The sequence below is a fragment of the Mus pahari genome, chromosome 7, assembly GCF_900095145.1.
Source record: "Mus pahari chromosome 7, PAHARI_EIJ_v1.1, whole genome shotgun sequence".
Taxonomy (NCBI): Eukaryota; Metazoa; Chordata; class Mammalia; order Rodentia; family Muridae; genus Mus; species Mus pahari.
In genome coordinates, this window is record NC_034596.1 from 96,778,050 (window position 1) to 96,799,290 (window position 21,241).

The 21,241-nt window shown below is 53.3% G+C and overlaps 2 protein-coding genes across 2 annotated transcripts in view; one reads left to right on the forward strand and one right to left on the reverse strand.

Annotated features, from left to right (window-relative positions):
• Window positions 1–8,118, forward strand: part of Chga (chromogranin A) — a 10,356-nt gene extending 2,238 nt beyond the window's left edge. The window contains exons 3-8 of the mRNA XM_021202342.2: window positions 1,283–1,376; window positions 2,120–2,188; window positions 4,291–4,404; window positions 4,582–4,995; window positions 5,492–5,964; window positions 7,700–8,118. Coding sequence (XP_021058001.1) covers window positions 1,283–1,376; window positions 2,120–2,188; window positions 4,291–4,404; window positions 4,582–4,995; window positions 5,492–5,964; window positions 7,700–7,783 — 1,248 coding nt within the window. The 3' untranslated portion in view covers window positions 7,784–8,118. The remainder of the gene's footprint in view (window positions 1–1,282; window positions 1,377–2,119; window positions 2,189–4,290; window positions 4,405–4,581; window positions 4,996–5,491; window positions 5,965–7,699) is intronic.
• A 3,394-nt stretch (window positions 8,119–11,512) lies between these two features.
• The window catches only part of Itpk1 (inositol-tetrakisphosphate 1-kinase), a 136,358-nt gene continuing 126,629 nt past the window's right edge, over window positions 11,513–21,241 (reverse strand). The window contains 2 exon segments of the mRNA XM_021202089.2: window positions 11,513–13,400; window positions 17,666–17,828. Coding sequence (XP_021057748.1) covers window positions 13,042–13,400; window positions 17,666–17,828 — 522 coding nt within the window. The 3' untranslated portion in view covers window positions 11,513–13,041.

Here is a 21,241-nt window from a genome sequence, read left to right on the forward strand (position 1 = left end):
GGAACTCACTTGGTAGACCAGGCTGGCCTCGAACTCAGAAATCCGCCTGCCTCTGCCTCCCGAGTGCTGGGATTAAAGGCCTGCGCCACCAGGCCCGGCAGCACCCCAGCATTCTTAAGGCCCCTACCCAACTCCTGTCTCCTGGTGTCTGCCCTCAAAGGCTGGTGGTTGCCAAGTATTCTCCATGCAAAGTCTAGTGTTAGGGAGATAGTACATGCTTCTAGGAGATACTTGCCCGATCCACTCCATCCCATAGTATGGGAGCAGGGGTCAGGGGTGCCAGCAGGTGGGGAAGACCTGTATGCTCCCTTTGCTGTTGCTATGACTACATATCCTGACAGCTTGCTATGGCATCCCATAGACACAGCCTCCCACACCTTTACTCTGTGCTAGTGTTGCCTGAGGCATGTCTGGCACCTCCCAGCTGCAGGCTGTCGAAGCAGGTCTGATGCGATCCCCTCCCTGAGTGAGCGAGCATGCATGGCACTTCACAGTGGACAGAGTGTTTTGCACTGGGGAGGAGTTCTCATCCTGCTTTACACATGAGGAGTCCAAGGCTCAGAGAAACTAAGTCACTCACTCAAGGTCACACAGCTAGCATATCACACAACAGTGAACACCAGCTTCAGAAATTATCCATGGTGCTTTGTGACCTGCTGCTCACCTCACTGGGGTGGATAAAATATTCAGAGCTGTGTCTTATTGGTCTGGACCGGACATCCAGCTGTAACTAGTTAGTATCCACATCCAACCAGGGGATTCTTCCCATGGAGCCATGTGGAGCCACACACTGTGGCCATAGAATGGGAGGTGCTCCTGTCTCTGGCAGGTTCAAATCCAGGTAGGTTCGTGTTCTTCCATGGGCAGGCTGGAGGAGCTGACCCTTTAGAATCTGCTAGACCCCAGCCCCTTGCAAGAGGTCCTTTTAGGTCTCAGAGGCAGCGCCATCATTAGAGAACCACCCTACAAGTGAGAAGATGTTAGGCACCTGCTCCCACCTCTCCTTCAGCAGTGGTTCCCTCGAGACACATGCTGGCATGCCCATGGGATTTGACTGGCCCACAGTAAGCATCGTGTGTGTGTGTATGTGTGTGTGTGTGTGTGTGTGTGTGTGTGGTGTCCTGTTTCTGTGGCTCTATGGTCTTGTTAAGGAAGCAGAGCTGGGCCCCATGGCCCCTTGCAGACAATACAAATGTCCTGCCCTTCTGGGAAAGTTGCCCTGGCACCTCAGAGGCTGAGCTCCATGTTTACACTGGCCACAGCCCACCTTGCTGTCTCCCAGGTGATGAAGTGTGTCCTGGAAGTCATCTCCGACTCGCTGTCCAAACCCAGTCCCATGCCTGTCAGCCCTGAGTGTCTGGAGACCCTCCAAGGAGGTAGGAGTCAGAGGCTGGAGGAGGAATTGGGAGGCCAGGGTGTGGGAGGGTAGCTCTTAATCATCTCATCCAGTGGTCATTGCCTCAGTGCCCTGGTATGTCCTAGAATCTGGGGAAGACACAGGAATTGGTGACAGCTTCTGGGACCCTAAGGTTTGTAGACACTCAGAGGGACATAAGGCAGTTAACTAGAAGCCTGGGCAGAATGAAGAGGGTAGAGCAGCAAGGTGCAGACTGGGTGCCCCATGGACTAGGGTTCTGTGTGCTTTACTCCCAGTGTTTGGAGTCTCACTGATACCAGTAGCCGTTCTCTGGATCTGGGATGAATACGGTGCTAAGTGGGCCCAAGAAGGACCACATCTTTCCAAACCGACGGCCCAGTTTGTCTAGTGCATGATAGCGCTGGTACAGGTAGAAAATGAGGAAGGATGTCAGGAGGAACAGACAGAACAGGCAGCATGGAAGTGGGGAAGGAAGTATTTACACACTCATTGGAGCCTGAGGTACACAGCCCCTTCCTTGGAGGCTGGGACCAGAGTCAGCAGGTGACCTTTCTGCTGCAGTCGGAATGTAATTGACATCTTGGAAATGAGGAATTTCCAAAGCGTTCTACCAAGATCCAGGCTTGTCTCCTGGTGCCGAGTTTCCAGAATAACTGCTTGAGCTCAGCTGAAAATGTCCACACTAATCTCTTCTGAGGCTGGCCTCCGGAAGCCACCAGTAGCCATGCTCTCTCCCTGCAGACGAGAGGATCCTCTCTATCCTGCGACACCAGAATCTGCTGAAGGAACTTCAAGACCTGGCTTTCCAAGGTATTTCAGCACTTCGCGCAGTTCCACACAGACAAACCAGCAGCAGAGCCTGAGGGGACCTGGGTGGAGGCTGAGTGTTCTCTTTCAGGTGCTCAGTTCCAGAGCAGAAAGGCGGGGTCCTCTCTGTCACCTGGCTCCATTGGCTATAGACTAAAGAGCTCAAGGCTCAGCGAGGCTCAGGGATGCCCCCAGGGTCACAGTGAGTAGTTCTTGTTGAGAGCAGATACAGCTCTGCTACTGACAATCCTCCAGCTCAGGAAGGCAGCCATCCAGGGAGGCCGAGAGAGCTCTTCTCCACAGACCCAGAAGTGAACCCACACAGAGAGAAGACTTTCATTTCCTGCGGCTCTTTGTTCAATGGGTAATGGGGGAGGCAACGTCTTGCTTGCCGCGAAACACAGCAGATTAGTGTGTCTCAGACCGAGAGGTAACTTGCCCCCAAGAGATTAAGAAAATCCGTAGACAGGCAGTGGTGGCACATGCCTTTAATCCGAGTTCAAGGTCAGCTGATCTACAGAATGAGTTCTGGGACAGCCAGAGCTGCACAGAGAAACCCTGTCGAGAAAAACAAAGTAAGAATCAAAACAAATGAATAAATAAACAACCAACACAAAAAAAAAGAAAGAAAAAGGAAGGAAGGAAGGAAGGAAGGAAGGAAGGAAGGAAGGAAGAAAGAAAGAAAGAAAGAAAGAAAGAAAGAAAGAAGAAAGAAAGTCAGTCCACAGACACTTTTTAGACAGGAGTGTGAGGCTGGGGTCTCATAGCATTGAAGGTATGCAAGCTAGACATCGGCCAGGATGGAGACGGTCTTAGGCTGTAGCCTCCCACCCTTCCTGTTTGAGGTGGTGCTGTTGATTGAACCCAGGGCTTCATGCATGCTAGGCAAGCACCCCACCAACGGAAGCCCAGCCCGAGCCCTAGAATCCATGGCATATTCATGGTATCCCCTGGCACACGGAGGGTGGTGGGTGGGATAGGGGTTGTTATAATCAATTTTGTCCTGGCTTTGTAAGCACAAACAAGGTCTCATGGTGTAGCCACACTGTCCCGACTTGGCAGTCCTGCCTCAGCCTTGTGAGTGCTGGGATTGCAGGCATGAGCCACCACACCCACCACGCCAGGTCCATGCACAAGACACTGTGGGTCTGCCCCTTAAACATGGCCACTTTCCTCAGGAGGCAGCCAGGGTAGAAGCAGGGCTGGATGCCAGGTTATCGGGTCTCCAGGGTGGCACTTTTTAACAAAACATTAGATATTTTAATGATAAATTTAAAATTAACTATTGGGTGGATGGATATTCTATTTAAATAAATAAGTAATTCAATAAGACTGTTAGAGAGGAGTATGCCCTACACTACATCCTCACTAGTATGGCTCTAACAACGCACAGCATCCAGTGCACACAGGGTTGGTTTCCATTATGAGGGTACTGGGTGTGTCTTTAGCTACATTGTCTGTCATCACCCCATTCTCTCCTGGGTTCTATATAATACTCTTACACGGGGACCTCCCTCCACTTTAACATCCACCACGAGTCTGTTTACAACCTTGGGGAACCCATGTTATCCAAGGTCACAGAGCTATGGGCATGGCCAGGGCAGGCCTGAAGCTTGCTGTAGCTGAGTAGGGCTTATTTCCTAGCCTACAGTGACCCCACAGCTGCAGAGCACTCAGGGCAACATCTGCAGCAATAGCTGCAGGGGTTTGGTTGGCGGTGGGACACTGGGCAATGTAGGTATAACCCTGGGCTCAAAGGTTGACATAGCACCCACCTTTTCCTGTGGCCAGACCTGGGGTTCCAGAACAGTGGAGGCTGTTTAACCAAAGAGCACCCATGAGGAATCCAGGTGTGCTATAGGGTCCTCTATAGGGTCCCCTTACAGCTCCTGCTGCCCTGGAGATCTCTCCGTTCCATTTGGGCCTTTACTCTAAGGTACAAGTAGAACTTTCTCGCCTTTCCCACTAGGGACACTGAGTTAGGGGGGTGGTGTGGCCTGATGGGTATCGCTGAGAGCCTGTACCCTCAAGGGAGGCCTTCAGTGTTACGGACAGATACGTCAGGTCTTGGCCACATGGGACCTTCCCTTGTCCCCTCCTACAAGGTGCCAAGGAGCGGGCCCAGCAGCCGCCGAAGCAGCAGCAGCAGCAACACAGCAGCTTTGAGGATGAGCTCTCAGAAGTGTTTGAGAACCAGAGCCCTGAAGCCAAGCATGGAGGTTAGTGTGGCCTGCTGCGGGGTGGGGGGCGGGGAGGGAGCTACAAGGAGAACAGTGGTCCCCAGGCTATGCTGCCTCTTCACAGCAGGAAGTCAGCTACTATTTATTGAACTTGGCCTCAGGAACCCCCAAAGGTATCCGGGTCCTCTGCTTGACCCTATCCATTTGTGTTTGCAGACACAGCAGCAGAAGCCCCCTCCAGGGACACCATGGAGAAGAGAAAGGAGTCTGACAAGGGACAACAAGAAGGCTTTGAGGCAACCACAGAGGGACCTAGGCCTCGGGCCTTTCCAGACCAGGAGTCCTCTATGACGGGAAACAGTGAGTCCCCTGGGGAGGACACAGCCACCAATACCCAATCACCAACCAGCCTCCCCAGCCAGGAGCATGTGGACCCACAGGCCACAGGAGACAGCCAGAGAGGCCCAAGTGCCCAAGAGCAAGCCAGAAAAGCCAAGCAAGAGGAGAAAGAAGAAGAGGAGGAGGAAGAGGAGGCTGTGGCTAGAGAGAAGGCTGGGCCTGAAGAAGTCCCCACTGCAGCATCCAGTTCCCACTTCCATGCAGGCTACAAGGAGATCCAGAAAGATGATGGTATGTATGGGGACAGGGACATCAACTGATGTGTCTGGGAGATGGGCGGATAGGAACCTCATACCAACCGCATAATAACCTTGAAAGATGAGAAGCATCTCCCCTGTCTGGGGGAGCAAGAGGCTCAGTGAGGTTATGTAATTTGCCTAAGGCTACCTACACAGCTAATTGAAGACAAGGTGTGGTTCCAAGCCCAGTTTACCTGACTCCTAAACCAAGTGTCAATCACTCTTCTACACCCGGAGCAAGAGGAGCTTAGGGGGAGGTGCTCCTCTTAGAGAACAGAGAGACAGCAGGTTGAGCTTCAGTGAGGGGCTTAGTCAACTGTTCCTGTGAGCTTTGGACGGTCTTGCCTGGTGCTCTCCAGTGGGGCTGGCTGGACCCTGACTGGTGAGCTTGGTTTTAGAGGTGGCTGCATAGAGGACCTTGAGGAGTGGCAGGGCCTGGGCAAATGGCAGTCCTTCCTCACTTCCTGTTCCCACCACACCTGCTCCAGGTCAGTCGGAGTCTCGGGCAGTGGATGGAGATGGAAAGACAGGGGCTTCCGAAGCTCTGCCGTCTGAAGGGAAGGGGGAGCTGGAGAACTCTCAGCAGGAGGAAGACGGGGAAGAGGCCATGGCAGGGACCCCCCAAGGTCTCTTCCCAGGTGGGAAGGGCCGGGAGCTGGAACGTAAGCAGGAGGAGGAGGAGGAAGAGGAGGAGCGTCTGTCCAGAGAATGGGAGGACAAGCGATGGAGTAGGATGGACCAGCTGGCCAAAGAGCTGACAGCAGAGAAGCGTCTGGATGGGGAGGATGACCCTGACCGCTCCATGAAGCTCTCCTTCCGGACCCGTGCCTATGGCTTCAGAGACCCTGGGCCTCAGCTACGCCGGGGCTGGAGGCCATCTTCCAGGGAAGACAGTGTGGAGGCCCGAGGTGACTTTGAGGAAAAGAAGGAAGAGGAGGGCAGTGCCAACCGCAGAGCAGAGGTTGGTATAGGCAAGGGCAGCCATCCCCAGAAGCCCCTCTCCCACTGAGGTGTCATGGTTTCCTGGGGTGGGTGCTGGAGAGGTGCTCAGATGGACTTGGGGTAGGGAGACAACTGGCTTATAGCAGGGGCTCAACAGAGTTACTGGGCCAGGTGGACAGTGGGAAATGGCTGGAGCTGGAGGCCTCAGACCTGCCTGAGGGACATGGAGTGGGGGCATTGTCTCTGCTGGTATGTGAGCTTGTCAGGACTTGCCTGGGGCCTCTCGGGACAGACACCTCTGGTCCTGGGAACTGGGAACGGATGTTAGGGGGTCCAGTGGTGACCGAGGAAGATAGTCTAGTTGGTGGCCATGTCCTCCTGGTCCCCAGGGAACTCAATTGTGCCTCCTCCTGGGCTCAAACTCATAGAGGCCACGACGGCGTAGCAGGGCGAGCAGGTAGGGAGTCATGGAGGTGCTGGTAGATTTGGGTTCCAGCTGGCCCTGGCTACACGACTTTGGGCAGGCCATTGCCCCTCTCTGGGACTCACTTGTTCCCCTTTGTGAAATGGAAGTATGGGAGTTTCTCTAACTTACCTTATTATCATAATCAGAACATGACCTTCAAAACCCTAATAGGCCAAGGGCCACTTGGGCAGCTGCAAGGGTGGTATAGGGACACAGAGATGTGACCTCATGGGAGGTGAGAACTGGGCTTCTTGGCAGGGCAGATGCCTCCCGAGCTGGTGGGACCTGGCTAGGCCAGGGGCTCCTATAGGGAGCCTGATCTGTCCACAGCCCTGACTCTTCAAGGCTCTTCCAGTCAGCCAGAAGAGGACCTTCTTTAGGTCCTGCCCCTGTCTTTCCACCTGAAACAGGGTCCTGTCGATACCCGAGGGCAAAAGGCTCCTCTTAGGAGTGGGCACTGGCAGGAGGCATCTGTTCTTGAAGGTGGGGGAAGCGTGAAAGGCATTGTGCTCAAGATGGGACAGCTTCAAGAACCCTCTTGCCCACCCATAAAAGCTTCCTTCTCATGGACGAAGGGAACCCGTAGTGAAGAAGTGGGGAACCCTGGGTGTTATGGACATGGTGAGACTTGGGAGAGTCTCGTTAGAAACTTCAGCAACACAGAACTCATACTCCAGAGGCTGCTCTAAGATCAAGAGATCTAGAATCCCTAAGTCTAAGGCGGCCAACTGTCAACATTCTGTGGCCATTGCATTGGCAGGACAGTGTAGAGGCTCAGAGGAGGGTGTCCTGTTTCCCTGTCTGCCCTTACTGGAGTGGGGGATCCTGTAGGGTCTAGACCAAAGGTCAGAGCCCAGCCATGGGCAGGTCCATGGAGATGCTACTCTGACCCTTGGCCCAGTGGATACAGAGGCTGTGGGGAACGAACACTTCAAGTGGGACTGGCTGCGCCCTGGGAGCCAGCAGGGGTATTCAGGCTGAGGAAGAGTCCTAAAAAGGAACTACATATCCTGAAAGAACAGGCTCCTAGTGGTCCAGAGTCCCATAGAACAAAATGGGGGCTGGATAATTGGCCATGGGGGCCTTGGACATAATGGTCTCCAGAGTGTCCTAGCATCACTGGGTGGCATCATTGTGCCTATGATGCAGTCAAATCTTCTGAGGCTCAGAGGCAAAGTTGTTTGTCTGAGGCTAGCCGCTAACAAACAGCAGGGCTAGTCTGGCACGCTGTGCCATCGACGCTTCTAACACAGGCCAGCCCCAAGTGACCCTGTCTGTTCCCTCCTAGGACCAGGAGCTAGAGAGCCTGTCAGCCATCGAGGCGGAGCTGGAGAAGGTGGCCCACCAGCTGCAGGCTTTGCGGCGGGGATGAGGTCCTGGCTGGTGGGGCCAGCCATGGCTTCAAGGCCCGACTGCTGCTCGAGTAGGGCCGCTTCCAGCCACAGAGCCCAGGCTACCCCTTTGCCCCTCACCTCTTCTTGTTCTCAGCCCCTGCCCTGGACACTTCTGCAGGGCAGCCCTGAATGTCAACATAGATTCCGTCTCTGAACACAGGCAGCTTTCTAGAAGTTTCTCTTCCACCTACTTATCCACGGGGCACAACTGCAATAACTTCTGACCTTTGGGTGGAAAGCCGAGAACTCCTGACTATTAAGATACTCCAGATAAAATTTATTGAAGGAAGAATAAACGTGCTTTGGGCTCTTTCCGTTCTGTGATTTATTTTCATTCCCTTTCTGGTCTGAGGTGGGTAGGGGCCGAGGGACACTACACTGGGTTGGGTGTGTAGTTTGGGAAACTCCTTTCTGGGCCATTTCCTGGGCAAGTGACTTTGCGTCGTTGAACCTCAGTTTCATCTGTAGATGGAGGCGCTGAAGTGCTCAGAATGGGGGTGAGGATGAGCTCTACCACAGGGGACTTCACCACACCCTGCTTGCTTATCTCTCAGCCATGCCTGAGCCAGGCACTTTCTGCTGAGACTGTCCTCCTGGACTGTCCCCTACTTATCTTGATGCTGGGTGGAGGTTGACAGGCCCCAGCATAATACTTTCCATTGGCCATAGGTTGACCACGCTGGACTCCCTAGCATAACTTCTTGTTGCTAAAGTCCACAGTGCCCATGTCCACAGGCCTGTGATGTGCATGGGACCACAGGATGTCTGAAGAGTAGGGCAGGAACAATTTACTAGAAAATAGCAGGCCTTAGGTCCAATTTTTAAAGAGGGAAACAGGCAGGGAAGATAAAACGACACATTGAAGTCACAGGTAGAGCTGACACCCCCCCCCCCCACACACACCTTTTTTTGTTTTTTTAAGACAGGGTTTCTTTGTATGGACTTGGCTGTCCAGGAACTAGCTGGCCTAGAACTCAGAGATCCACCTACCTGCCTCTACGAGTGCTGAGATTAAAGGTGTGTACCACCACAGCCCTACTGACACACCAGCAAACTTTTTTTCTTCTTTTTTACATTTATTTATGTGTGTTTTACCTGCATGCCTGTGCACCATGTGCTGTCCGGATGCTGTTGGATCCCCTGGAACTGAAGTGATGGATGGTTGTGAACCACCACGTGGATGCTGGGAACTGAACCTAGGACCTCTGCAGGAGCAATAAGTGCTCTTAACCACTGAGCCTCAACGCACCACACTTAAGACTTTTGTAGGTTATTCAATCAGCCCAGGCTGGGATGTGGTACTGCACCCATGGATGCTGGCTACCAGGACCAATCATTCAGTCAGTCACAAAGCACGCCTGCACACAGAACCCATGATGAAGCCTGGCTTTGGAAACCCATTGCCTCAGGGATAAGTCACATCCTTCTATGGGCAAAGCAGCCTCTCGTGTGATAGGTTTGTATGTGCTTCTGCTGGGTTCAGCTTCAGACAGGAACTTTACCCCATCCTCTGCCTGTGCACCTCAACTGAAAACCAGGTGGTGGTGATGCTAACTGCGTGGTCTTAGCAGTCGGCCTGTGTGAGGCTCTCCTGCCAGCGAAAGCCTGCTCCTGAGGTGGAGACACCTGGATGATGTCACTGCTGAGGTGTGGCTTTCTTCATGTTATACCTCCTGATAGTTAATTACACAAACTCCCACAAGGCCACCAGAGACCAGGAACATCCACCAACTAAGACTTAAGTGACAACGGACACTGTGTCACCTGTCTTCTATCATGGGAAACAAAGATGCAGCCCAGGCAGGCACTGACAGCCAGCTTTGTAGGCAGTCCAGGTTCAAGTGTACTTGGTGTACAGATGTGCATGAGATTACATGGAAGAGGAAGCTACAGCCATCATGGACACTACTCGGCTTCTGCGGTAGGAAAGCTCTGTATGGACCCTGGGTGAGCTGTCTATGTAGGGAGTCTCAGGGAACTGTTATCTCCTATGTCCTGCAGTAGCCAGCCCCTCTAAGATGCCAAGGCCCATTAAACCCAGGAATCAGAAAACTCAATCCTTCCTGCAAAGGGCTCTTGAGATCTGGTTAGTACTTCCTAGGCACAAGCAGAAGGAAGAGGACCTAAGCAGGAGGGTCATGCTGCTATGGTGGTCAGCCCTTCTCTGCACGGAGTGTACTGGCATTGGCTTGGGAGAGGAAAGGGAGCCTTTACCACGAGGGGAGGATCTGTGGAGCCGCCTTGCAGCCATCATCTGAACTGGGGCCAGCTGAGCAGCAACAGTCACAACCGAGCTATCCAAACTGTGGGCTCCTGGACCCCCGGAGTTCACACAGAGGGCCATGGCACCTGCTCATCCGCTCTGGAGGAGCAGGTTCTTTCAGGCCAGCTTGAGGGCTCTGAAGTAACAGGCGCAGTGAGCCCAGCATGCTGGGGTGGGGAATGCTGTTGGAATCCCACTGGCTAAGTGACTAAGAAGAAATATAAAAGGGCGGGGAACCCCTCCCAGAACACTAGTAAGGCCATCCAGTGTGACTGCTCTCAACTATAGACAAGGATCAGTGGCCATGTCAGAAGAATGACAGCATGCTTTTGTCTCTGAACGCCTGCCCAGCAGACACCACTTGCCCCAGCTGTTAGAAACACAGCTTCGGGGCTGGAAAGATGGCTCAGAGGTCCTGAGTTCAAATCCCAGCAACCACATGGTGGTTCACAACCATCCACAAGATCTGATGCTCTTTTCTGAGGTGTCTGACGACCACTACAGTGTACTTACATATAATAATAATAATAATAATAATAATAATAATAATAAAAAATCCAGCTTCTTGCTCAGGCCTTTGTGGGGTATCTATAAATGCTCTAAGACTGAAAAATGGTTGGGTTACTCTCTGCCCACTGTTTTAGTGTAGGGTTTCTCCCTGAACTTGGGGTTCATATTTCCTTGGCTACGCTGGAAGCCAGCAAGCCTGTCTCTCTCCCCTACACTCTGGAGTTGGAGTGCGGATGCCTTGCTTGTTACACAGCTGCTGGGATCTCCAAACCTCACAGCTGCATAGCAAGCACTCTTAACCACACTGAGCCATCTCTCCAGCACCCCCACCAACTCCCTGTGGAGCATGCTCAGCAGCCTCAGAGTGATACACACTCACGGTGGTTTCTTCCTCCAGTGATGGGGCTGTAGGGGATGGTCCCCTTAGCCCTGGGGATTCGGTGGGTCCAGTTCTGCAGGCTAGCTTACCCAAGGTGTGTGGCAGGCCCCACCCACTCTTACATGACACCAACTATGACCCAATCCCAGGGCAGATCCCTCTCAGCTCCTTTGGTGATGTCAGACACTAACAACTAGTGCTGTTCAAGTGTCCATGTTTGCGAGGGTCCCATTTCTGTATTGTTAAAGTGTCTGCAAGAATGCAGGGGGCCCAGGTTTCTGTTCCTGTTTCCAGTCCTGGAAAGTGCACCTGCCTGCCCTCCTCTATACCCGCACGGAGACCGGACCGTGGAGAATGCTGCCTGGCCAGGAGGCAGGTACTTGATAACCGGGGCTGGTTTACTATTTGTGACCCTGGAGAGAAAGGAGCTCTAGGGGACACAGCACCGCCCACTCTGCTTGTTCTCAAGGCAGAGTCTGGTGATTTTACTCTGAAAGGGCAAAGCTGTCATTAAATGTCTTCTCTTTAAAGACTGTGACCATGTACGGAATGCGGTTTGATCTCAGTAGTTTATTCCGGAGACAAAGCAGTGCAAGAGGCGGCCACGCTTCCCATCCCCTGTATTCAGGGTCAGGCCTGGGAAGGTGACTTACAGACATCATCAGTTCAACACTCAGGTCCTGNAAACGTGGTTAGTCCTAGGGTTCTGCTTCCAAGGAAGCCAATCGGCTTCTNCTTGCCCAAAGGATGCCCCTGCATGGGCCTTAGTGGCCTTCCCAGGGCTGTTGCTGCTTCCTCTAGTGTACTCTATCATATNAGACCTAAGGACAATCCAAAGGCCTCATTCTCTGTACATAGTGAGCTGATGTCTTAAGACACAAGATCACCCTTGGGGGTCCTGGGCTGCTCACCTGGGGCTCCACAGGGGTCCTTTCCTGTGGGTGTTGGGGCCAGTGGGTGGTCTGCCAGCTGCTGTGGGGTCAGAGTGAGTCTGAAATGGGGCACGCTCCCTTGGGGGCTTGCCTTGCTCAGTGCAAGGGGCTTGCCATGACACAGCAGGGATGAGCTGGGCCTTGCTGTACCAGGAGGGGCTGGCCAGTGTGAACAGGAGCAGCCCTGTGGGTGATCTTCTCTCACCTGAAAAGAGGGACCGGATGACGACATGAGGAAACAGGGATCCTTGTGGGCTAGAACACTAGACCAGGCCTTCAGTTCTCCNTTCAGGAGCCACCCTGAAGAGATGAGGTGGTGGAGGCCTGAAGGCTCACGGAATGATCTGTTTGAATCCTGGGTCCTGGCAGACTCCTGGACTCCNAGCCAGATGGTCTCCTTCCTGGATCTCAGTGAGCAATAGGGTCAGGGTAGGGTGGATAGAGGCCTGCTGTATTCCATGAAGCAGTGAAGATTAGCAACAGCCAGTGGGCTTCAGCTACACCCACAGGAAGCTCCTTTCCCTTCCTACAGCCCAGATCCTCCATGCAGAGCTCCCGAGGGGGCGTCTACTGCTTCCCTGGCTTTGGAAAGCAAGGGTCAGCTGCACAGGGGAAAGGGTTAGTTTTGGAGGAGAGCACATCTGGGACAAGAGGGAGGGTGAGGTCTGGGCGTGGGCAGGTGTGAAGAGGAGGGGAACTGGGAAAACCGTTCGTCCTTGGCCTGCTCAGCTGCAACAGCCTGGCCAGATATGGGCTTCCTTCCTAGGTGCCCAGAGCCTGACCCACAACAGCCATGAAGACAGACAGACATGCACACTCACACTTACATGACAACCACACACGCACGCACACACATGCACGCACGCACGCACGCACACACATACACGCACACCCCCCCTCACATTCAGACCTAGTGTTGAGAACACAAGCGTGTGNAAACTCAGTGAGGAGAACTGCACAGCAGGAGTTAGGCGGCATCCTCGAGGCTGGGGCCACTTGATGTTCTGCTCTGTCTCCCCCCCTTCATTCCGATCATAACATAAAACAGAGAAGCATCATATCACCAGGAATTCTTAGTAGTGTTCCCATTTGGAGCTGCTGGCCAAGTGGGCGTGTTCCACGCCCCGCCCCTCTGGGTCCTGGGCTCTGTGGCTACTGTGAGGAGGCCTTGGTGGCCAGAGAGGCCACACAGTGCTGCTGGAAGCTGGGTGACACGCCGGTGGTGCAGCCGAGTCTCTGGTGCGGCAGCTTGGCGGAAGCACCGGCGCCCANGTTGCCTGCTTCAGTCTCAGTCTTCCAGGGTGTGTCCTGGCCCTTCATGCTGCCGCAGCAGCCAGGGCTGGCACTGCACNTCCGCTCCCCAGCCAGGCTGCCTGCTGGTTCTGCCAGGAGCCTGTTGTGCCTTAGCGGGGCCACTTCCTCCGTGGCAGCTCCTCCTGTGCTCTGGCCTTGCAGGACTGTGGCAATGTGGTTCAGNAGGTCGGTAAAGAACTCACTCACTCCTTCATAGCCTGGGGATAGGAGACAAAGCAGGCACCAGGCATTAGTGATAGGAGAGGAGAAAGACGCAGACGTAACGGGATCCTGGGACCTGGGGAGGCACTTCCAGTATCCCACTGACAAAGGAAACTCAGGCTTGGCAGACAAGGCAGGGGGTACATGGTCCGCAGGCTGGCCCTAGACCACGGTCTGTCCCCTGAGCGTGAGAGGCCCACACCTCCAGCAGATAAAGATGAAATCTTGTCTTGTTAGGGACAGCCCTTGCTTACCAACTGCTGTAGTTTGGGTAAGCAGTGCTCTTTCCAAGGCCCACGTGTTAAATGTTTGTCCTGAGCTCAAGGGGCTGCTGAGGTGTTAGAGGAGCCTGCTAAGGAGACTGACTGTCCAGTCATCTCAGACACGCCTTCTCTCTCAGGTAGCTAGCTCCCTCTGCCAATGCGCCCCATAACATCTGCCCTGCCAGAGGCCCAAATCAATGGGGCAAAAATCATCATAGATTGAAAGCCTCAAAACCCAAATAACCTTTCTTCTTACTGGTGATCACCTCGGGTATTTTGTTACAGTAGCGGAAAGCTGGGGAAGGTAACCCCCCAACAGGACAAGATGTACAGTCAGAGACAGCCATGCATGCCAAGGTGGGTTCCTCATGCACTCACTCACAAACTGTGAGTCTGGCTGTAGCCCTGGGACTGGGCCACTGTAGCCATCTTGAACCTCAGCTTTCTTGTCTACACAGCAACGGGAGACCGGCTCTCACAATGCAGGCTTCTGTGAACACCACGGGAATGCTGGCCCCGGGTGGGTCTGACCCAGTAGCCACAGCCCAAACCAAGTCTGTTCCCTCTCACCCCGAAACACCTTCAGGGAGGCTATTTGTACCCCAGGCTCTGAGGACCAGGACCTAGGAACAGTCTGCCATGGCTTCCATTTCTGGCATAAAAGTTGTTGGTGAACACATGGGGGGGGAATACTTTCACACGCATGCACACACGCAAGCACACACCTACCACAGATGCAAATGCCAGCACAGAACCCAGGAATTACCCAGTAGGTTTCAGATTCAGGAAAGGATTTGCTGACTCCCAGCAAACTGCACCACTCAGAGATGTGAGGTGAGATCTCCTCCCACCTGCTTGGAATGCTGTGTCTGGATTAAAACTGGTACCCAGCTACCAGAACGAGCTGGGTTCGGAGATCCTGCCAGCTTTCCTTTTCCCCCCTAGGGGAGGGGTGGACTTCAGACACTGGCTAAGACCACCACTAGACCATAGTGTAACCAAGGGAGTACCAAGAAGTCAATAAAACCTTGGCATGTGCTGCAGTGACATTCATAGTACTGGCACAAGTTGAGGTGGCATTCACCGTGTTGGGGGGCCAGGCCACTGGGCCACCGTGTGCTATTTGGCAAAGTACTCTGTGGTTCTGAGGAAGCCTGTGGCTGTCTGAGAAGCAAGGGCACTCATGTTAAAGCTAACAAAGTGGCCGGCAAGCAGGAGAACACTGCAAATGTCAATGCCATCTTCACAACTCTGTCCCTCTATGGGGAATAAGGGAAGCCATCTCACAGGGGACTTTATGGCTCCATGAGGCCCCGGGTCACAAAGCTCCTATGCAGCAGAACTGTGACCTGACCCATATCCTGGTCTTGTGTACCTGGTACAGCTGGTATTGAGAAGCCCCACTGCGGGAAGAGCAAGGCAGACACAGGTTTAAGTATGATACAAGGTGGGGCGGAGCATCAGGACCCAGCTGGGCTGCCAAGAAACCCAGGAGGCTGCCTGCCACCTAGCAACTATTCTCTGCTTCAGCTCCCGGATGAAGCCCAGAGGACCAGGCAGACTTCAGCAGAGGGTGAGGGTAAACTTTCCAGAGTACTGCAGAGTCACCTCCTGGGGGCTTGCAGTCACCAGGCTGAGGTAGGTTGGTGTTTGTCAGCCTGGGAGTGAAAACTAGCAGAGCAGGTGCCAGCATGGGGAAGGCTTCCATTTGTACAGAAGGGTTAATGCATGGTTGCCTGAAACGTCACAGAGTGAAGAGGTGAGCCAGGATGAGAACCTAAGACATCAAAGGCCTTAGAATCACAGTGAAGGTTCTGTAGGGACAGGCTACAGCCCTTCGGGGACTGTAACCATGGATAAGGTTCTTTCGCTTCCAGTATCACCTCTCGCAGGAAAGCCGAGATCCCAGCACATGGCAGGGCCAGTAGTACCCGCTGCTTCTCTTACGCTGGCTTGCTGATCTGAAAAGCGGGGTGAGGTGATAGGACTCCCACCTATCCTCATGCCTCCCAGGCTTCCTGAGTGGCAGCGGGACCCAGAGCCTTTATCTCTGCTGGGCCCAGTGGTGCACCACATCACCTCCCAGATGCCACCTGAGGTCCCTGGGACAATAGAACCCTTAGGCCATCTCTTAGCACAAGGCTCACCAGCTTAGGCTGGGCTCAGCCTTATCAATCTAACAGTCACAGACATGTCACCACATGGCCCTGTCCACCGGATAACCCAGCTCTTGGCTCTCCTGGCAGAAGACTGTGTTCATACTGGCTCTTAGTGACTGTCTTCCTGGCTGCTGGGAGGGGCCGCTCATCACCAGTGGAAAAGTGGATCTCCCTCCTCCCACGGCTGTCCCAGTCACTCACCTTTCACCCATGAATGGGCTCTATGAGTTCTCGGATCACTGACATCTTTACTTCATCTCTGTGACACTCCTGGCATACAGCAACCCCCTCAGTCTATACTCTAGCTGACCTCAAAGGCCCCGCCATCTATTCCTAGGGGGTTGGGAAATGCACTGAGCTGGGTCTGAACATGCTGGTCAGACACAGGCCTCAGAGGTTGCCCTCTGACCCCATCAGGTCCCTCCTGGTATCCCAGCTGCTCCTCCTTCAGCGTCGGTCCCTTCCCTTTGCCGAATTCTCTCTGGTGTCCATACATGACAGAGGAGCCACCACCAGCTGCCCCACCCCTATCCTCTGCCTTCTCCCAACTGTGGTGTGAGTTCTGAGAGCAGGAAATGTAGCCTTGGCAGATGTCAAGTGAATGACAGATGGAGCTGGTGGCCTCCTTGGGGTCCCTGGTTCCTTGCTGTGAATTGTGATGGTATGGAGTGGTTCATGTTCTCTCTGGGGGTTTAACAGGATATAGGCACTAAATAGTACCCAGGATGCTTGGCACTGGTGAGGTGGCTTCCTGGTCACACATGTCCCTGAACAGCCGGGGGGGGGGGCTAGCTATCCCTTCATATCAAAAAATAAAGAACATCCAAGAGCAGCGGCCATCACTACAGTCCCAGTTACTTAGGAGGCTGGAGGGTATGGAAGTGGTTATGAGCTGGAAGCTTTGGGCCAGCCTGAGGTAGGGATACCTGGGTCTGGAGAAGTGGGCCCATGGAGACTCAAAACTGGACTGTGCCTTTTTCTCATCTGATCCCCCAACCCCACCTCAGGCTCCTGGGGCAGGGTCTTGTCTTGTTATGCAGCCCCAGATGGCAATCTCCTGCCTTAGCCTCCAGAGTGCTAAGATGACAGGCATGAGCTAGAAGGCTTCTACACCTCTCAGCTGCAGTGATGATGTACAGAACACTGGCCTTAGGGTCTCCAGGGCACACCGCCAGCCTCTGAGTGCTCTCCCTGCCAGCCGACAGATCCAGGCTACAACTCAGTCGGTGGTAATCCCTCAGGCCCCTGGCCAAGTGGAGACTGAAGGATGTTCAGCAGAGTCCTACTCCAAGCCAGAAGTGTCCTGAGGCTCCAGCAGCGAAGGGATGTAGTGTGTGTGTGGGGTCTTTGTGGCAGCAGACACTGTAATGGGGGGTGTGGGCATGGCTCTCAGCCTCACAGATAAGGACAGTGGAAGCAGTGTTTTCCTGGGAGGGTCTGGCCTTGCCAATTCATATGATGTGACCTCAGCAAAATACTGCCACTAGCGGAGCCTCAGTCTCCCTACCTATGAATGACAGGGGTTGAGTCTTCCAAGTCCTTTGCAGCATAGGTCAGTCAGGCTAAGGCTGATGGCAGGATTCAAAGACCAGGGGCAGGGGAAGAGTATACAATGCTGTGGGGGGTCTTGGGCATGGCACCTCTCCAGACAGGCACCGGGGGCTTCACTGCTCTCTCCGTGTTAGGAGCACAGGCTGCATGGAGGTGGAACTCAGCCTAGATTCCAGCACGAGGAGGGGCTCTCCCATCCCCAGCCAAGTTGACCTGTTTCCCATCCCCTGAAGATATCAAGGCAGCCAGAGGACCACCAGTGCAGGGTCACCCAGCCCCGCTGCTCACCTGGGAAGGCGTTGACATCAATGACTGCGTGCTGCCCGGNCTGGTTGTTAATGATGATGTCAATTCCAAACAGTGACACTCCCAGGGCCTGCCGCAGAGCCCGGGACAGCTCCCGGATAACCTCATCGCTTGGCCGTTCGAACACGCCCTCAATCTTGTCCAGCTGTGAACACATACACAGGTCAGGCTTTTGTGGCTAAGGTACCATACAAAGAAGACCACTCTCATGAGAAGCACTACCATCCTTCCAGCCAGGAGGTGGGGCTAACCCACCATGGTACAAGCTGCCAGGCCCCGGAGTGACGGACATCAGTATATTAACAGGAAGGGAAATGGGCTCACAGAGGGACAGGGGCTGGCCTGGCGTCGCAGGAAGGAGGAACAGAAGAAGACATTAAAGTGAAGAGAGCATTGGGGTTAGAACCAGAAGGCAGACACAGCCAGGTAGAAGTGAGTACCGACCAGCACCCCAGCACCACGCCATTTTGCTGGCAGAGGATCCAGGGAGTACCTCGCTGAGATGTACTAGGTGTTCGCAAACAACAGCCTGTCCTGCGTGACCTGGGCTTTCCCAGCGCTGCTGCTGGATGTTGCTCCTGCCTGACTCTCTGCCCACCCTGCCCCGACGCCTCCACGGTTACATTTTCTGCTTTCTGGGAAAGGCATGTGTCCTCACATACAGCCACGGGCCACCGTCTCTGAAGAGGAACGAGTCTTGGGGAAGGATTGTAGATGAGGATACAGATTCAGATCCCATCAGAGGTTTCTCAGCTCCAATGACTTGGCTATAGTACCTGGCTCGTGCCTCCATTTGATTATCTGTACAATGGGAATGATTAGGCTTCATCCTAGGCTTGCTGGGTGGGATAAGAAGGTAGGGAGGGACAGTGCAAGCCTGGCTTCAAGGAGGTGTAGTTCCTGAATACAAGGATGCAGACTACAGCACCTCATGTTGAAATGTCACAATAGGGTACACACCAGCTGCTAGTAAGTACTGAGGTCTGGGGAAAGGGGCAGGTTCAAACCAAAGTGGGGAATGAAACACACTGGGCTGGTGAGATGGTTAAAGTTCTGGTTACTCGCCTTTAATCCCAGCACTCGGGAGGCAGAGGCAGGCGGATTTCTGAGTTCGAGGCCAGCCTGGTCTACCAAGTGAGTTCCAGGACAGCCAGGGCTATACAGAGAAACCCTGTCTCGAAAAACCAAAAAAAAAAAAAAGCAAGCTCTGGTTACTCGATGACCCGAGCTTGATCCTCCGGTCCTGCAGGGGGCAGAGACTTCTGAAAAACTGTCCTCAGAGCTCCACACACAAAAATGAATGAACAGATTTATTAAAAAAAATTCTCAAATGGTTAACCACAGAATACCTTAGGGCCCAGATAGATAGTTTATTGGGGGTTTAAAAAGGGTTCTCAAGAGACCCTGGGGCACCAATGGTAACTGTAATGATCTTCCAATGGCCAAACATTGCAGATGGCCTAAATGTCCATCAGTAGACAAATGGGAAAGCTGTAGCTTATCCACACAGAGAAACGTGAACTGTCCATATAAAGGACTCAAGTTCTTCCATGCACGGTGCGGAGGGTCGGGAGTCAGCTGGGGAGCTAAGTGTTGAAGATCCCGCTTATGTAGAACGCCTAGTACTGTCTGAGTCCATGCGGATGGAGGTCAGACTCAAGGTGGCCAGGGGCTGGGATGGGAGGAACAGGGGTTGGGTGCTCATGGGAACAGGGGAGGAAAATATTTTAGAATTGGATAGAGGTGTGTCTACAGGACACTGAGTGTGTGACTGCTGCTACTAAACTGTTCACTGTAGGAGCTGGACAGATGGCTCAGCAGTTTAGAGGACTGGTTACTCTTACGGAGGACCTGGAATCACCAGCATCCACATGGGATCTGATGTCCTCTTCTGACCTGTGCAGGCACAGCATGCATAGTGCACAGACATACATGCAGGCCAAACACTCATTCGCATACAAAAAATTAAGCCCGATGTGGTGGTGCATGCCTTTAATCCCAGCACTTGGGAGGCAGAGGCAGGCAAATCTGAGTTCAAGGCCAGCCTGGTCTACAAAGTGAGTCCCAGGACAGCCAGGGCTATACAGAGAAACCCGGTCTTGAAAAACCAAAAAAAAAACCCCAAAAACCCAACACCCTACTTGAAATAGCCAATTTTATACATGTGGATTTTTATATCAATTTAAAAAGCCCAGAAAATGCTGGGTGTGGTGGTGCAAATCCCAGTATTTGGGGCAGAAGAATGATTTACATAGAGTTCCACGCCAGTCAGGGCTACAAAGTGAGACCCTATCTCAAAACAAGACAAGTGTACAACTCGACACAAGCTAGAGCCACTAGAGAGGGAAGCTCAATTGAGCAAGTGTCTCCATAAGACTGGGCTGTGGGCCAGCCTGTAGGGCATTTTCTTAATCAGTGATAGATGGGGGAGGGTCTAGCCCACTGTGGGTGGTGCCACCCCCAGGCTGACAGTTCTGAAGAAGCCATGAGGAGCACAGCTGTAAGCAGCATCCCTCCATGGCTATTGCATCAGCTCCTGCCTCAGCTTCCTGTCCTGATTTCCTTTCAAAATGAACTGGGATGTGGAAGCATAAACCAAATAAGTCCTTTCTTCCCCAAGTCGCTTTGGTCATGGTGTCTCACTGTAGCAATAGTAACCCTAACTAACTAGGACAACAGCCAAATAAAAAAGCGCTGGTCACTAATAAAAAGATCTTAACATAGACATGTGCTGAGCAGGGACCGACACATGGGCTCATCTATGTCCTGCTGCTCAGGCTATACCCACAGCTCTGAGAACAGCAGGGCCCCTCCATTTGAAACCCTGCTATCCTGTGCCTGACCTAGGGAAAGTATTTCCTGGGGTGGGGGGCAGCCACCATCTGGCTACAGTGGTCACTCAGCCCTGCCTGAGCTTCCTGGTCACTTGGGTCACTGGCTTGGCCCAGCCCAGAGTCCCAAACCAAATCAAAGACCAGTCTTGGCCTTCCTGTATCCAGTATGTGGCCCTGATCTGTCATGTGGCCCTCATGGACCTCGATTTTCCATCCCAGGGAATAAGCTAATAAAAATACCTAGGCCACGAGGCTCCGGTAAGGAAGGACCGCTGAGCAGATATTTGAGGCTCATGGCGCAGTGCCTGGGAGTGAGGCAGCGCTTGCCATTGCCTGTTACGGAGCCCCGTGACATACTGTTTATAAAAGCACCTTCTTAGCTCAGCTAAAGAATCTCAGAAATCCTTCTGAAGCCATTTGATTATCCAAAACCAAACAGCCAGTCCAGGACTAGACAAAGGCAGAGAGATGGCCCTGTGGACCCAAGCCAGTTGAGCTGTGAGGTTCTAGGAAAGGAGGAAGGGAAGAGTTGAGCTGGTGCCCCTGTGGACTGACCTGGTGACCCTCACCCTCTATCACAGCCGACACTGATCACAATACAGGTGTGTACGCATGGGACACAGGCATTCCTAGTGACTCATGAGAGATGAAGAAAGGCTCTGGTAGATGATGTGACTCAGGTCAGACCACAGGCAGTCCCAGGAGAACTCTGCCTCCCCACTAC